The 17,975-nt window shown below is 56.1% G+C and overlaps 1 protein-coding gene across 1 annotated transcript; it reads right to left on the reverse strand.

Moving 5' to 3' along the window:
• Positions 1 to 3,474: 3,474 nt before the first annotated feature.
• On the reverse strand, positions 3,475 to 17,966 carry LOC122912329 (double homeobox protein 1-like). The gene is made up of 8 exons (XM_044257985.1): positions 17,960 to 17,966; positions 16,610 to 16,749; positions 16,044 to 16,158; positions 7,031 to 7,170; positions 6,478 to 6,579; positions 5,788 to 5,928; positions 4,306 to 4,374; positions 3,475 to 3,570 (listed from the first exon to the last, which is right to left on the reverse strand). The coding sequence occupies exons 1-8, from the start codon at positions 17,964 to 17,966 to the stop codon at positions 3,475 to 3,477; spliced, it is 810 nt and encodes a 269-aa protein (XP_044113920.1).
• Positions 17,967 to 17,975: the final 9 nt, after the last annotated feature.

Here is a 17,975-nt window from a genome sequence, read left to right on the forward strand (position 1 = left end):
AGCAGAATGGAATCCGGAAGGGCCAAGTTGCCTCTCCTGTGAAGCTGGTCTGTGTTTGTGTGTGTGCGTGTGCGTGTGTGTGGGTGTGTGTGTGTGTGTGTGTGTATACAAAATACCTAACTCCGCTTACATTGTGGTGATCCCATCTGTGGTCAAAAGGAAGATGAGATGGAATGTGCCATCAGTCGACCGCTTCAGTGGATTCCCAGAGCCGGCCAGTTATTGAATCGGCCAGGCAACTACCAAGCAACCCGACAGCCAACCAGCGGCCCAAAAGGAAATGGTACACAGAGAACCAAATGACGCACCCATTGCCTTTTGGCTCACTCGGCTCTGCAGTTCCATGAGGTGAACCACAGGGAGACAAGTAGAACCCAGTAGAAAGAGGCGGAAAAGGGAGTCATTTTCGCAGGACGTGACGGCAGTCCCAGAGCATTTCCTAATGGTAGGGGTGAGTGTGTGTGCGGGTCAGAGGGTGTGCTCGTGCTTCCGTCCCAGAGGAACCAGTGGCTTTCGGTCAAGAAACGGCATCTGCAGAAACAGAGTAATCGCATCTCCTGGAAGCTCGAGGGGATCTCCCCGGCCAGGTAGTTGGTGGCTCTCCTGGCTGGGCTTTTCCCCATGGTGGCTTGCAGCACGAGGAGACAGGAGGGCCCAAGGCCCACCTCCCCAGAGGGTGCCCTCGAACTTTCTGGGCGCCGTTGTCTGAGCACAGAGGTTTGAGGAATGCGCAAAACCCCCACAATGGTCAAGTGCCGAGTCCTGACTGGAGCCTATCGAGGGCAGCTGACCATCAGCGCAGCTCTCTGTGGCTTTTCCAGACATTGCTGTCCTGACGTTGCAGGTGGCCTCCAGGCACTGCCTGAGGCTGACCCTCAACAAGACGAGGAGCCGTGCTGAAGCCCCGAGACCATGTCCCGCAGACACGTGGATCCTGTTTTTGGCGCCTCATTCTTCCGCTTGGGTGATCTCTATCAGAGGGCGAGACGATCCCTTTGAGGGATCCCAGGGGTGGCACAGCTGGGGGAAGAGGCCCTGACAGATCCGAGGCCCTGGGGCCTTGGCCTCCAAGCCCACGAGTAAGAACCCGCTAACGGGCAGACTTCCTGCAGCTTCCACATGGACACCTCCTCTGCCAAGCTATTTTCCAGAGTGGTGCTGCGTGTTGCACACATGCCAGGGGCTTGAGACCTCGCTGATGTGCATGGCACTGGCCATGCATGGAGAGGACAGGCTCCAGGGCTCATGTCCGTCCTTGAGAATCTGGTGTGGCTGGCCTTGGACCCCAGTGTGGCTGCAGCCCTGTTCTTCCCTCCACATCATGTGTGCAGAAAGGCCAGCCCCAAGAATCCACAGACCTTGGAAACACGGCCAGAGGAGACTGAGGTCCTCCCAACCCCACAAGAGAGCCATTCCACCATGTAGCTTCTCTAGACACAACCCAAACCCCGTCTGTCCCGAGGACACTTTGGCTAGGCACATTCCAGATATCCTAACCCACTCTGTTCGGGGAGGGAGAGACACTAGCTTCCACCCAGCCTACAAAAGCTACAGGTTGATGTATCCCTAGAGCCAACTGAAGAACAAAACACTAGGGCTGGTGAGATGTGGAGGGTTTCCAGCACAAGCTCCATCCACAGAGATATACCCGCGATCCACCTGTGGAACTAGGCACGTAGCCACATGGGGCTACAGATACATTTGTGCAAAAGAGCATGTGGATAGTGAGAGAGATCGAGTTGGCCGGAAGTGACCAAGGTCAGACTTCTTTGGTTCCTTGCAACATGGATCCCATACGTGTTGGCCATGGGTTTAGGGTTGGACTCAAGAAACCAAATACACAGCCTCTCATCTCCCAGGGCACATGGGAAAGAGGTAGGGACAGAAGAAAAAACCGAGGAAATAACCCAGTGAAGCCCACCTGAATCTACAAAAGGTTTTGACCACATCCCTTTCCCCGGTGGTTCTGTACCCATACTCTAAGAAGCATAAGCATGATCGTGAGACAGTGTGGACATCTGCAGGTATCCACGTGTGAAAGAAAATGAGATAGAGGAAGAAGGAAAGGTCGACTGAGATCTGAAGAAAGGGAAAGAGAGAAAAGGAGGAAGGGCAGGGGCATAAAGCAAGGTTGGGGGGGGGGCTGTGACTCAATGCCTGCCTTCCATGATGATCCTTACGTGGGAATTTGGCCTCCGCTGAGAAGAGTGGAGTCAGGTACAGTATGCGTGGAAAGACTTCCACTTGTGCTCCACCTTCATCCCTTGGAGGAATGCTTGCACAGAAGGCACCCTCCGGGCAGGCGGAGGGGGATGAATGCTAGGAAGTGTTGGTGCAGCCTCTCGGGCTTGTCTGTGCCAGAAGCTCTGAACTACACGTGGACATGCCGATGGCTTCCACAGTCCATTCCCGGGCCAGAAAGCATCACCAGTCTCTGAGGATGGGCAAGCATGACCGGACGGTTGGGGATCGGAATGAATCATGACCAGACACCGTACTGGGGAGCCAAAGATAGGTTTATTAGGTCAATGGAGTGTCCCATGGACCTTGAAAATCCAGGATGGATTTCCTCAAAGTTCCCTTTCGCAAGGGAGAGGAGTGGCCCCGCCAAAGGAAGATCACAAAGATGCTGACAGGGAGTATCTGTCTTCTTCCTGAGAAGCGAGAGAACATTGTATGTAGTGAGCATGCTGATAGACACCAACCAGAGACAGGGAAAAAAAGAAGTGCAAAGGTTCTGGAAAGAGCCACATTGGTCCCCTCATTGCTGGAATGCCTTCTGAGACTGACTGTCATCCCCGGAACTGTCATGCTGTGTCCACTGGAATGGCTCCAGGGCAATAAGCCAGGCAGGCAAAGTCCACAGGGCATTCTGGACTTTGGCTGGGACAGGATCTCTGGGCAATGGGGGCCTGCGGTCGTTTCCCGTTTGGCTGGTTCCGAGCCCTCCCAGCCCGGATGGCTTGGCCTCCCTGGGCCCCCTCAGGGGAGACTTGTAGCGTGCTGTCTTGGTCTACACGCTCAGCTTCTGCAGATTGGAAGTTCTGCTTCATCAGGAGGCAAAGGCATGGGGGAGGTGTCCTCTGACTTCTCTTCCTTGCTTAGGTTTGCTGCCAGGGCCAGAGTTTCCCTGGCCCCAGAGTCTAGGGCGATGGCAGGGAGGAGGGCCGGTGTGTGTCCTGCCCGTGGTCACTCAGGTGTCAGGGAGGGTATAAAGTGCCCAGTGTCCTTAATGCCTTCAGGTGCCTTGTGGAGATTGATGACCATCGGGAATGCCATGGAGCCCCGTCCACGCGGCAGGGAGGAGCACCCTTCTGTCTTTCCAAGACGCAGATGCTCCTTTGTTGCCTCAGGCTTTCACTGGAGCTTGAGCCTTGTTTCCTGTTCCTCGTCCTTGCTGTCCTGTAAAGGACTGCCTCTCAGAAAAGGACGTCTGAATGAATGGAGAGTGGGGAAGCCGAGGCCTCCCTGGTCCTAGGCGTGAGGCCATGTGGAATCGTGCAGCATGGCCAGCAGGGCCTGAAAGTCTTCCTCACTGAGGGGCGCTTCCAAGGGTCCCGGAGGCTCCTCCTGCCACAGATGCACACTCGGATAAGGCTGTGTGTCTTCCTCCCTCTCTGTGGCTGATAGAAGCTCCTCTAAGAAACTTGAATCTTCTGCAGAAGATGGGTGCTGTGGAACCAGTGCACTAGGGAGCCCAGCAGCAGGGGGTGCCTGCCACCGCCAGCCAGGGTTCCCAGCGTGTGCAGGCTGCCCAGCTGCTGCATCCGGAGCCTGTCCTGTGCTCACGACAATTCCGGACCCCTTGCCCAACCACTGTGGGTCATAGTGGCTACCCAAGGGCCCTGCCTCCTGCACGGGTTGGCAAGGATTGTCATCTGGAGGCAGGGGATAGCCTTGGAAGGGCACGAGTACCAAGCCAGGGAGCTCCTGTTGCCGCTGGCATTCCCCTTGGGTCAGGGGACAAAGACGGGCATGAAGAGCTGAAAGGCACCCTCCCTGAGTCGGTCCCATCAGGGAATGGCTCCTCATGGCTTCAGGAGTGGGAGAGTTGCATCCTCCCTGCCAGGCTTGGGTGGGCGGGGCCGTAGTGGCCTCCACGGCCTGGCTCCCAGGGCCCCCACAGGGAACCAGAGGGGCAAAGCCCATGGAGAGGACAGGAAGGGTCGCTGCAGCAAAAGCCTGCATGCTTCCCAGAGGATTGGAAGGAGCAGGAACCAGAAGCTGAGAGCATCCAGGGACGCCGGGCTGAGAGCATCCTGGGTCCCCTGGGACAGTCAAGTGAGGAGTGGCTTCCTGGTTTGCCGCCCGGTCATTCGCGGAGCCACTTCTGCTCTGCCCTGGGTGCCGAGCTCTTCTGTTCTGGAACCAGACCTGGGACAGAGAAGAAGGGTTGCGGACATGAGAATGAGAAGAAGTGAAAGACACCACCTCGGCCTGCCCCTTCCCCTGCTCGGGATCTCTCAGGGAGAAGGCCAGGTCTGTTGCCCTGACTCTCAGGGCAACTCGGTTCACCCCTTTCACCTGGCTCTTGTGAAGTAGGGGCAAGTCCCAGGCAACTGTGGACACCTGGTCTCGATGGAATTCCCACTTGACTGGATGGAATGGCAGCCGCTCAGCTCTGCTCTGCTGTGCTCTGCTCTGCTGAGCTCCCCTCTGTAGTGCTCTGCGTGGTCCCTGCCTAGCGCTCTCTTTGTTTGCCCATTGCAGCTTCCTGACCAGCCATTCCTTGAGTCTTGGGGCCAAGACTTAGCTGACCACCTGCCCTCCTTTCCCAGCCTACTCCAAGTCCTCCGGGCGTCCCTCAGCATTTGACCCCCAGTGTCCGACTGGATGTGATCCCAATGGCAAACCACCTCCTCTGCCTTGGAGGCCTTCAGCCCAGCTGCGGAACTGGCCTCACATCGACACACTCCGTCTACAGGCACAGGTCTTGAGCCCCCAGGGGAAGTCATGGACCGCCAGGACTCCAAATCAACCACACCCGCGTTGGATTTGCCTCTCTGTATTCCTCCGCTGGCTGGATGAGAAGGGGGTTCTCAGGAACGAGCACCCTGAGCCTCCCCTCTTTCCAGGGACAAGACTTGTCAGGGGCCAGGCCCGTACATGCCTCCTTAAAGCAGGCTCACGGGCTCTGGCCCTAAAGGAGTGCCTTGCGGAGAGTCTACATCCATTGACCATAAAGCTGTTTCACAGGTACTTAACTAGAAACAAGTCTCTCTGGAGCTCGGGGAGAACAAGCCTGCTCAACTGGGCCCCCCCCCGGGACCTCTCCCCCACCTGGCCAAGAATCCGAGGGCCGATAATCCTAAATGATTAGGTTATCCAGAAAGGTGTGGCTTGTGAGCAGGATCCATTCTCGCCCTGGGGGTGCTGAGGCCCAGGTCACTGACAAACACTTGGCCACTCACAGGAAGGCAACCCCACTCACACTCAGGAAATCCTGGGGGCCACATGGAGAGCGACCCCAAGCCGTCGAAGCACTGACACTTTGCATGACCTCAAGAGAGGTGGCAACTTTTCCGTTTCCCCACTCCTGTCCACGCACCATTTCTACACACATGGGCACGACCACCTCACCTTCACAGCCTCCCCTAGCATCCCCATTTCGGCTGACACATTCTGCTTTTGTGCAGTCCATCCTTTGCAAGCTCCATGCTCTCCCCCTACTGCCCAGGCACTGGACCCCGTGGATAACCCCGACGAGCCCACGTTTCTCCAGGAATGTCTCAGGGGCCACTCTCCACTGCACATTCAACAGTTCACAGGCACCCTCCGCACATGTACCTGAATGCGGCATTCCGGGAGGCCTGTGAGTCTGGCCAGCTGTTCTCTGGTAGAAATGCTAGGAAATGGGTTCTTCTCAAAGGCTTGAAGGAGGAGACTGGTTTGGGATGGAGAAATGGCTGTCCGTTTTCTCCTGTCCTCCTTTGGGAAACGTTCTGAAAGGAGAACAGAGTTAGAAAGAAGGGTTGGGAGCCAAGGCCCATCCAGCGTGGAAAGAGAAGTTGGTGTCCGTGTGTGCCTGTGTGTGTGTGTGTGAGTGTGTTTGTGTGTGTGTGGGTGTGTGTGTGTGAGTGAGTGTGTGTGTGTGTGTGTGTTTGTGATTTTACATTTTCCTAATAGCTTCTCTTTCCCTGAGTCCATGAGGTCAGCATGGACCCACCCACACAAGCCAGCACTTGCCTCTAGAGCCTGAGGGGACCCAAGAAAAGGACTCTGTCCTTCCTGGCACTTTCAGGACAAGAAGATTCACAGCCTTTCTGTCCCAGAAACAATGCACCTGCCACCGGGGCGGTGTAAACAGAGTGTCCATCGCTGGGAACACGAAAGGCAGCTGCGACAAGGTAACGTGGGTTCCTTTCCTGAGCCCTCTTGCCCAACCCTTGACAAGCCCATGCAGACCCGTTCCTGCGTGAAGGAGAAGCTCCAGAAGAGACTCGTTTGGTAGACTGGGGACTCACCTGGAGTCCAAGCTGGAGGCTGTTCCTGTCCACACGATGGCCCTTCCCCTTGGGAGTTTGCAGACGCCAATCGGCTCTGCCTGAGCTGTCTGGTGCGCTCGTTCTGGAACCACACCTAAGTGGCAAAAGAAGAACCGACGGTCAGGCAGCACTGGTGAACTGGTTCTATCTGTATCTGTATCTGAATGTACATCATCGACCTCTATCTCTATGTCTCTCATCTGGCTACCTCCGTATCTTCCATTCCTTTGTGTCCCTCATACCTAAAGTCTCAGAGAGTTTTGTGTGGGCCACGCGATAAGCCCGGGCAAATGATTTCTAGGGGAAGTCGGCCTGGATATGTTGACCCGTTGGAGTGCCCGGGCCATGCCAAGCAGTGGTCCCCGTGTTCTCAGACAGAATGACTTGGAAAGACTTCAAAGGGCATGGGGTCCCCGGGAATGCCCATACAGGAGCCAAAGCATCTGAGCTCCCAGCTGGGCATGGAGATTGACATGCACTGGCTTCAGCCAGATTGTGTCCACAACTTGTGCCCCAGGGAGAATGAAAGAGAAGCTTAAGCCTACCTGGATCCTGGACTCTGGAATGTCTAGCTCTCGGGCCAGTCGTTCTCTGGTGGTGATGCCAGGGTACCGGTTCTGCTGGAACAACGCTTGCAGAGCCTCTTTCTGCCACGGCCTCAAAAGAAGCCGCCTCCATCGGGATCCTGTTGCAGGGTAAATGGCCACTGGATTAGGAAGACTTGCCTAGCAATGGGAACCGGCTCTGCTGCCTCAGCTCTTCACATTCTGCCCTGTCCACCCATTGCCAGGCCAGAGATTATTGTCCCTTGGCCCCCCACGGATTCACTGGAGAGCCTGCTCGATAGGACCCTGGCAGCCTGCCCTCTGCCCGTGGGAATGGGTGATAGTCCAGGATCTAGGGAGATACCAACCTGTCCCGAGCCATGTGATGGCATGCCAACGAATGAGGAGACCCGCGGGGCGAGTGAGGGAGGAAAGCACCTTAGGAGGAACAAAGAGGACCCAACTGCTCCTAAGAAACATCCAGGAAAAATCCGACAGTACATCCTGCCGAGTGCTGCCGCGTTGGAGGTGAAAGTTCCATTTTTGTCAGTGACACCTGAAAGAGGTGCCGAACCTCGACCCATACTCTGCCCCCAGAGATCTAGCTTGCCTATTTTCCAAAGCGGGACTCTTGTTGGGACTCCTGCCCACCGACTTCAGTTTTGCTTCCGACGGCGGCCACGCGCAAGCCTCTCTCGATCCCCTTCCCCCAATCCTCTGTGGATCAGAACCTTCCAGCCTGTGTCCCGGCTGGCAGGGTGGACCCTCTTAGTGCCCTGAAGCCCGGAAAGTAACCGGGGCCTTTGTGGAAAACAAGCGGGGAGCAGGGCCTCTGAGGGGAACTTACTCCTTGATGTGCTGGTGGGAGCCATGCCGCTGCAGTACCTCGGGTCCCAGAGCACTGGCCGGTCGACTGGGCAGGATCTGGGAGCTTGCGTCTGATCAAAGCCTAGGATGGCCCACCCCCAATCACTTCGACAGCTCCTGTCGAAGTGAAGCCCTGCCTTCAGTGGTTCCGACCTTTGGGAGAAGAGGTGTTCAGCAGGATTTCGGGACCACCTGAGCCGAGAGCTGGACCTGGACAGGTGGATGTGCCCGACCCACCCTCCTCTGCATGGAATGTGCCTCTCCCACTCCTGCAAACTTGTCTCCAGGATGACAGCCCTGACATCGAACGGTGCTGTTGAGACTCTGGGGACTGTTAGGGCCGATTTAATGTTCACACCTGTTTAACTATTAGGGCCTGCTTAGCCCAGAGCCACTCCATATTGCCTAGGTAGCCATACTGTTGTTTACATCCACGGACTGCATTCCGGGAATCAATGCCCCAGTGGTTCCTGGGATCGGTACCGGGCATCGATTCCGGAAGTAAACGCCCTAACCACAGAAGCCACATGCCTTGAGGCCTGCGGTTATGCTCTATACAACCAGCCCGTGAGATCGGGGCCGGGTCGCTCTCTACGGAGGCGGCCCTGGCCTGTCCGTCTGACTTCCAATGCTGGGCATTGAAGAAAGCTTTGCATAACGTTCACTTCGTGTCGGTCTCGTTCCCCTGGCTGGTCAGTCTGACTTCTAATACTCGGCATAGTATAAAGCTTGGCATAGCATTCTCTTTGCCTCATTCTCGTTCCTTTGATAACGCACCCCATCTGGGACTGTCTAGGACTGGACCCGGTGAAGGCTGTTCTACCCTTGTTTCAGATTCTGGCATGTGGGTGTGGAACGCGAGTCCCCTTTGGCTTCCCAAGACGAGCCTCCTAATTAAGTTCCCTTCTATTGCATCGCATGGCTTTCGATCTTTCTTTCCACTGTTTATGTGTACTGTGTCTTTATCGGAACGCCGGTCTTGTTTCATTGGGCAGCTTTCCTTTTCTCCCCTTTTTTTCCATGTTTGCTGATTTTTGTATTACTTGAATAAACAGATTATATGGTAAATGCCCTGGTATCTTCACCTTCCCCCTCCAATTGGGACTGGTCACCCACTTGGCTTGCTGTCTCGGTGCCTTCCACGATTGGGGATTCCGTTTCCAAAGACACCCAGGCAGGTCCCAGGCAGCTCGTGAAGCAACACTTCCCTGTGGATCCAGGCAGGACACTGAGATCAGTCAGCTGAGATCGGAGGCACGGAAGAGAGAGATTTCGAGCCAGCCATCGCCATGTATGTGGAATGGATTGCTCCACAGCCTTAGCTGCTTGTGGGGACAAGGGAACCACAAGTTCGGAGGAAAGGCTTGGGACATGTGAACGTGCAGTGTTTGAGACAAGTGGAGATGCTACCATGTCCTGGTCTAAGGGAATCAACGCTCTCCGCCGTCTGAGAGGGATTCAGGCCTCCCTAGGTTTGCCAGAGAGAAACAGTCTGTGCTATGACGACTCCATGACTTTGGGTTTCCACTGGCTCCACCTGGTGTTCCTATTCTTCACTGCTCTTGGCAGGGCGTAGCCAGAGAGACTTGAGCTCTCAATGGAGCGCCCTACGTAATAATGACCTAGGAGGAGAAGCCAGCTGCAGGAACCTGGGAAGCAGATGGAGAAGTTCAGATCAATTCAAAGCAGAATGGAATCCGGAAGGGCCAAGTTGCCTCTCCTGTGAAGCTGGTCTGTGTTTGTGTGTGTGCGTGTGCGTGTGTGTGGGTGTGTGTGTGTGTGTGTGTGTATACAAAATACCTAACTCCGCTTACATTGTGGTGATCCCATCTGTGGTCAAAAGGAAGATGAGATGGAATGTGCCATCAGTCGACCGCTTCAGTGGATTCCCAGAGCCGGCCAGTTATTGAATCGGCCAGGCAACTACCAAGCAACCCGACAGCCAACCAGCGGCCCAAAAGGAAATGGTACACAGAGAACCAAATGACGCACCCATTGCCTTTTGGCTCACTCGGCTCTGCAGTTCCATGAGGTGAACCACAGGGAGACAAGTAGAACCCAGTAGAAAGAGGCGGAAAAGGGAGTCATTTTCGCAGGACGTGACGGCAGTCCCAGAGCATTTCCTAATGGTAGGGGTGAGTGTGTGTGCGGGTCAGAGGGTGTGCTCGTGCTTCCGTCCCAGAGGAACCAGTGGCTTTCGGTCAAGAAACGGCATCTGCAGAAACAGAGTAATCGCATCTCCTGGAAGCTCGAGGGGATCTCCCCGGCCAGGTAGTTGGTGGCTCTCCTGGCTGGGCTTTTCCCCATGGTGGCTTGCAGCACGAGGAGACAGGTGGGCAGGGGGCCTCCCCAGAGGGTGCCCTCGAACTTTCTGGGCGCCGTTGTCTGAGCACAGAGGTTTGAGGAATGCGCAAAACCCCCACAATGGTCAAGTGCCGAGTCCTGACTGGAGCCTATCGAGGGCAGCTGACCATCAGCGCAGCTCTCTGTGGCTTTTCCAGACATTGCTGTCCTGACGTTGCAGGTGGCCTCCAGGCACTGCCTGAGGCTGACCCTCAACAAGACGAGGAGCCGTGCTGAAGCCCCGAGACCATGTCCCGCAGACACGTGGATCCTGTTTTTGGCGCCTCATTCTTCCGCTTGGGTGATCTCTATCAGAGGGCGAGACGATCCCTTTGAGGGATCCCAGGGGTGGCACAGCTGGGGGAAGAGGCCCTGACAGATCCGAGGCCCTGGGGCCTTGGCCTCCAAGCCCACGAGTAAGAACCCGCTAACGGGCAGACTTCCTGCAGCTTCCACATGGACACCTCCTCTGCCAAGCTATTTTCCAGAGTGGTGCTGCGTGTTGCACACATGCCAGGGGCTTGAGACCTCGCTGATGTGCATGGCACTGGCCATGCATGGAGAGGACAGGCTCCAGGGCTCATGTCCGTCCTTGAGAATCTGGTGTGGCTGGCCTTGGACCCCAGTGTGGCTGCAGCCCTGTTCTTCCCTCCACATCATGTGTGCAGAAAGGCCAGCCCCAAGAATCCACAGACCTTGGAAACACGGCCAGAGGAGACTGAGGTCCTCCCAACCCCACAAGAGAGCCATTCCACCATGTAGCTTCTCTAGACACAACCCAAACCCCGTCTGTCCCGAGGACACTTTGGCTAGGCACATTCCAGATATCCTAACCCACTCTGTTCGGGGAGGGAGAGACACTAGCTTCCACCCAGCCTACAAAAGCTACAGGTTGATGTATCCCTAGAGCCAACTGAAGAACAAAACACTAGGGCTGGTGAGATGTGGAGGGTTTCCAGCACAAGCTCCATCCACAGAGATATACCCGCGATCCACCTGTGGAACTAGGCACGTAGCCACATGGGGCTACAGATACATTTGTGCAAAAGAGCATGTGGATAGTGAGAGAGATCGAGTTGGCCGGAAGTGACCAAGGTCAGACTTCTTTGGTTCCTTGCAACATGGATCCCATACGTGTTGGCCATGGGTTTAGGGTTGGACTCAAGAAACCAAATACACAGCCTCTCATCTCCCAGGGCACATGGGAAAGAGGTAGGGACAGAAGAAAAAACCGAGGAAATAACCCAGTGAAGCCCACCTGAATCTACAAAAGGTTTTGACCACATCCCTTTCCCCGGTGGTTCTGTACCCATACTCTAAGAAGCATAAGCATGATCGTGAGACAGTGTGGACATCTGCAGGTATCCACGTGTGAAAGAAAATGAGATAGAGGAAGAAGGAAAGGTCGACTGAGATCTGAAGAAAGGGAAAGAGAGAAAAGGAGGAAGGGCAGGGGCATAAAGCAAGGTTGGGGGGGGGCTGTGACTCAATGCCTGCCTTCCATGATGATCCTTACGTGGGAATTTGGCCTCCGCTGAGAAGAGTGGAGTCAGGTACAGTATGCGTGGAAAGACTTCCACTTGTGCTCCACCTTCATCCCTTGGAGGAATGCTTGCACAGAAGGCACCCTCCGGGCAGGCGGAGGGGGATGAATGCTAGGAAGTGTTGGTGCAGCCTCTCGGGCTTGTCTGTGCCAGAAGCTCTGAACTACACGTGGACATGCCGATGGCTTCCACAGTCCATTCCCGGGCCAGAAAGCATCACCAGTCTCTGAGGATGGGCAAGCATGACCGGACGGTTGGGGATCGGAATGAATCATGACCAGACACCGTACTGGGGAGCCAAAGATAGGTTTATTAGGTCAATGGAGTGTCCCATGGACCTTGAAAATCCAGGATGGATTTCCTCAAAGTTCCCTTTCGCAAGGGAGAGGAGTGGCCCCGCCAAAGGAAGATCACAAAGATGCTGACAGGGAGTATCTGTCTTCTTCCTGAGAAGCGAGAGAACATTGTATGTAGTGAGCATGCTGATAGACACCAACCAGAGACAGGGAAAAAAAGAAGTGCAAAGGTTCTGGAAAGAGCCACATTGGTCCCCTCATTGCTGGAATGCCTTCTGAGACTGACTGTCATCCCCGGAACTGTCATGCTGTGTCCACTGGAATGGCTCCAGGGCAATAAGCCAGGCAGGCAAAGTCCACAGGGCATTCTGGACTTTGGCTGGGACAGGATCTCTGGGCAATGGGGGCCTGCGGTCGTTTCCCGTTTGGCTGGTTCCGAGCCCTCCCAGCCCGGATGGCTTGGCCTCCCTGGGCCCCCTCAGGGGAGACTTGTAGCGTGCTGTCTTGGTCTACACGCTCAGCTTCTGCAGATTGGAAGTTCTGCTTCATCAGGAGGCAAAGGCATGGGGGAGGTGTCCTCTGACTTCTCTTCCTTGCTTAGGTTTGCTGCCAGGGCCAGAGTTTCCCTGGCCCCAGAGTCTAGGGCGATGGCAGGGAGGAGGGCCGGTGTGTGTCCTGCCCGTGGTCACTCAGGTGTCAGGGAGGGTATAAAGTGCCCAGTGTCCTTAATGCCTTCAGGTGCCTTGTGGAGATTGATGACCATCGGGAATGCCATGGAGCCCCGTCCACGCGGCAGGGAGGAGCACCCTTCTGTCTTTCCAAGACGCAGATGCTCCTTTGGGGCCTCAGGCTTTCACTGGAGCTTGAGCCTTGTTTCCTGTTCCTCGTCCTTGCTGTCCTGTAAAGGACTGCCTCTCAGAAAAGGACGTCTGAATGAATGGAGAGTGGGGAAGCCGAGGCCTCCCTGGTCCTAGGCGTGAGGCCATGTGGAATCGTGCAGCATGGCCAGCAGGGCCTGAAAGTCTTCCTCACTGAGGGGCGCTTCCAAGGGTCCCGGAGGCTCCTCCTGCCACAGATGCACACTCGGATAAGGCTGTGTGTCTTCCTCCCTCTCTGTGGCTGATAGAAGCTCCTCTAAGAAACTTGAATCTTCTGCAGAAGATGGGTGCTGTGGAACCAGTGCACTAGGGAGCCCAGCAGCAGGGGGTGCCTGCCACCGCCAGCCAGGGTTCCCAGCGTGTGCAGGCTGCCCAGCTGCTGCATCCGGAGCCTGTCCTGTGCTCACGACAATTCCGGACCCCTTGCCCAACCACTGTGGGGCATAGTGGCTACCCAAGGGCCCTGCCTCCTGCACGGGTTGGCAAGGATTGTCATCTGGAGGCAGGGGATAGCCTTGGAAGGGCACGAGTACCAAGCCAGGGAGCTCCTGTTGCCGCTGGCATTCCCCTTGGGTCAGGGGACAAAGACGGGCATGAAGAGCTGAAAGGCACCCTCCCTGAGTCGGTCCCATCAGGGAATGGCTCCTCATGGCTTCAGGAGTGGGAGAGTTGCATCCTCCCTGCCAGGCTTGGGTGGGCGGGGCCGTAGTGGCCTCCACGGCCTGGCTCCCAGGGCCCCCACAGGGAACCAGAGGGGCAAAGCCCATGGAGAGGACAGGAAGGGTCGCTGCAGCAAAAGCCTGCATGCTTCCCAGAGGATTGGAAGGAGCAGGAACCAGAAGCTGAGAGCATCCAGGGACGCCGGGCTGAGAGCATCCTGGGTCCCCTGGGACAGTCAAGTGAGGAGTGGCTTCCTGGTTTGCCGCCCGGTCATTCGCGGAGCCACTTCTGCTCTGCCCTGGGTGCCGAGCTCTTCTGTTCTGGAACCAGACCTGGGACAGAGAAGAGGGGTTGCGGACATGAGAATGAGAAGAAGTGAAAGACACCACCTCGGCCTGCCCCTTCCCCTGCTCGGGATCTCTCAGGGAGAAGGCCAGGTCTGTTGCCCTGACTCTCAGGGCAACTCGGTTCACCCCTTTCACCTGGCTCTTGTGAAGTAGGGGCAAGTCCCAGGCAACTGTGGACACCTGGTCTCGATGGAATTCCCACTTGACTGGATGGAATGGCAGCCGCTCAGCTCTGCTCTGCTGTGCTCTGCTCTGCTGAGCTCCCCTCTGTAGTGCTCTGCGTGGTCCCTGCCTAGCGCTCTCTTTGTTTGCCCATTGCAGCTTCCTGACCAGCCATTCCTTGAGTCTTGGGGCCAAGACTTAGCTGACCACCTGCCCTCCTTTCCCAGCCTACTCCAAGTCCTCCGGGCGTCCCTCAGCATTTGACCCCCAGTGTCCGACTGGATGTGATCCCAATGGCAAACCACCTCCTCTGCCTTGGAGGCCTTCAGCCCAGCTGCGGAACTGGCCTCACATCGACACACTCCGTCTACAGGCACAGGTCTTGAGCCCCCAGGGGAAGTCATGGACCGCCAGGACTCCAAATCAACCACACCCGCGTTGGATTTGCCTCTCTGTATTCCTCCGCTGGCTGGATGAGAAGGGGGTTCTCAGGAACGAGCACCCTGAGCCTCCCCTCTTTCCAGGGACAAGACTTGTCAGGGGCCAGGCCCGTACATGCCTCCTTAAAGCAGGCTCACGGGCTCTGGCCCTAAAGGAGTGCCTTGCGGAGAGTCTACATCCATTGACCATAAAGCTGTTTCACAGGTACTTAACTAGAAACAAGTCTCTCTGGAGCTCGGGGAGAACAAGCCTGCTCAACTGGGCCCCCCCCCCCCGGGACCTCTCCCCCACCTGGCCAAGAATCCGAGGGCCGATAATCCTAAATGATTAGGTTATCCAGAAAGGTGTGGCTTGTGAGCAGGATCCATTCTCGCCCTGGGGGTGCTGAGGCCCAGGTCACTGACAAACACTTGGCCACTCACAGGAAGGCAACCCCACTCACACTCAGGAAATCCTGGGGGCCACATGGAGAGCGACCCCAAGCCGTCGAAGCACTGACACTTTGCATGACCTCAAGAGAGGTGGCAACTTTTCCGTTTCCCCACTCCTGTCCACGCACCATTTCTACACACATGGGCACGACCACCTCACCTTCACAGCCTCCCCTAGCATCCCCATTTCGGCTGACACATTCTGCTTTTGTGCAGTCCATCCTTTGCAAGCTCCATGCTCTCCCCCTACTGCCCAGGCACTGGACCCCGTGGATAACCCCGACGAGCCCACGTTTCTCCAGGAATGTCTCAGGGGCCACTCTCCACTGCACATTCAACAGTTCACAGGCACCCTCCGCACATGTACCTGAATGCGGCATTCCGGGAGGCCTGTGAGTCTGGCCAGCTGTTCTCTGGTAGAAATGCTAGGAAATGGGTTCTTCTCAAAGGCTTGAAGGAGGAGACTGGTTTGGGATGGAGAAATGGCTGTCCGTTTTCTCCTGTCCTCCTTTGGGAAACGTTCTGAAAGGAGAACAGAGTTAGAAAGAAGGGTTGGGAGCCAAGGCCCATCCAGCGTGGAAAGAGAAGTTGGTGTCCGTGTGTGCCTGTGTGTGTGTGTGTGAGTGTGTTTGTGTGTGTGTGGGTGTGTGTGTGTGAGTGAGTGTGTGTGTGTGTGTGTGTTTGTGATTTTACATTTTCCTAATAGCTTCTCTTTCCCTGAGTCCATGAGGTCAGCATGGACCCACCCACACAAGCCAGCACTTGCCTCTAGAGCCTGAGGGGACCCAAGAAAAGGACTCTGTCCTTCCTGGCACTTTCAGGACAAGAAGATTCACAGCCTTTCTGTCCCAGAAACAATGCACCTGCCACCGGGGCGGTGTAAACAGAGTGTCCATCGCTGGGAACACGAAAGGCAGCTGCGACAAGGTAACGTGGGTTCCTTTCCTGAGCCCTCTTGCCCAACCCTTGACAAGCCCATGCAGACCCGTTCCTGCGTGAAGGAGAAGCTCCAGAAGAGACTCGTTTGGTAGACTGGGGACTCACCTGGAGTCCAAGCTGGAGGCTGTTCCTGTCCACACGATGGCCCTTCCCCTTGGGAGTTTGCAGACGCCAATCGGCTCTGCCTGAGCTGTCTGGTGCGCTCGTTCTGGAACCACACCTAAGTGGCAAAAGAAGAACCGACGGTCAGGCAGCACTGGTGAACTGGTTCTATCTGTATCTGTATCTGAATGTACATCATCGACCTCTATCTCTATGTCTCTCATCTGGCTACCTCCGTATCTTCCATTCCTTTGTGTCCCTCATACCTAAAGTCTCAGAGAGTTTTGTGTGGGCCACGCGATAAGCCCGGGCAAATGATTTCTAGGGGAAGTCGGCCTGGATATGTTGACCCGTTGGAGTGCCCGGGCCATGCCAAGCAGTGGTCCCCGTGTTCTCAGACAGAATGACTTGGAAAGACTTCAAAGGGCATGGGGTCCCCGGGAATGCCCATACAGGAGCCAAAGCATCTGAGCTCCCAGCTGGGCATGGAGATTGACATGCACTGGCTTCAGCCAGATTGTGTCCACAACTTGTGCCCCAGGGAGAATGAAAGAGAAGCTTAAGCCTACCTGGATCCTGGACTCTGGAATGTCTAGCTCTCGGGCCAGTCGTTCTCTGGTGGTGATGCCAGGGTACCGGTTCTGCTGGAACAACGCTTGCAGAGCCTCTTTCTGCCACGGCCTCAAAAGAAGCCGCCTCCATCGGGATCCTGTTGCAGGGTAAATGGCCACTGGATTAGGAAGACTTGCCTAGCAATGGGAACCGGCTCTGCTGCCTCAGCTCTTCACATTCTGCCCTGTCCACCCATTGCCAGGCCAGAGATTATTGTCCCTTGGCCCCCCACGGATTCACTGGAGAGCCTGCTCGATAGGACCCTGGCAGCCTGCCCTCTGCCCGTGGGAATGGGTGATAGTCCAGGATCTAGGGAGATACCAACCTGTCCCGAGCCATGTGATGGCATGCCAACGAATGAGGAGACCCGCGGGGCGAGTGAGGGAGGAAAGCACCTTAGGAGGAACAAAGAGGACCCAACTGCTCCTAAGAAACATCCAGGAAAAATCCGACAGTACATCCTGCCGAGTGCTGCCGCGTTGGAGGTGAAAGTTCCATTTTTGTCAGTGACACCTGAAAGAGGTGCCGAACCTCGACCCATACTCTGCCCCCAGAGATCTAGCTTGCCTATTTTCCAAAGCGGGACTCTTGTTGGGACTCCTGCCCACCGACTTCAGTTTTGCTTCCGACGGCGGCCACGCGCAAGCCTCTCTCGATCCCCTTCCCCCAATCCTCTGTGGATCAGAACCTTCCAGCCTGTGTCCCGGCTGGCAGGGTGGACCCTCTTAGTGCCCTGAAGCCCGGAAAGTAACCGGGGCCTTTGTGGAAAACAAGCGGGGAGCAGGGCCTCTGAGGGGAACTTACTCCTTGATGTGCTGGTGGGAGCCATGCCGCTGCAGTACCTCGGGTCCCAGAGCACTGGCCGGTCGACTGGGCAGGATCTGGGAGCTTGCGTCTGATCAAAGCCTAGGATGGCCCACCCCCAATCACTTCGACAGCTCCTGTCGAAGTGAAGCCCTGCCTTCAGTGGTTCCGACCTTTGGGAGAAGAGGTGTTCAGCAGGATTTCGGGACCACCTGAGCCGAGAGCTGGACCTGGACAGGTGGATGTGCCCGACCCACCCTCCTCTGCATGGAATGTGCCTCTCCCACTCCTGCAAACTTGTCTCCAGGATGACAGCCCTGACATCGAACGGTGCTGTTGAGACTCTGGGGACTGTTAGGGCCGATTTAATGTTCACACCTGTTTAACTATTAGGGCCTGCTTAGCCCAGAGCCACTCCATATTGCCTAGGTAGCCATACTGTTGTTTACATCCACGGACTGCATTCCGGGAATCAATGCCCCAGTGGTTCCTGGGATCGGTACCGGGCATCGATTCCGG

This window comes from Neovison vison, chromosome 1 (assembly GCF_020171115.1).
Source record: "Neovison vison isolate M4711 chromosome 1, ASM_NN_V1, whole genome shotgun sequence".
NCBI lineage: Eukaryota > Metazoa > Chordata > Mammalia > Carnivora > Mustelidae > Neogale > Neogale vison.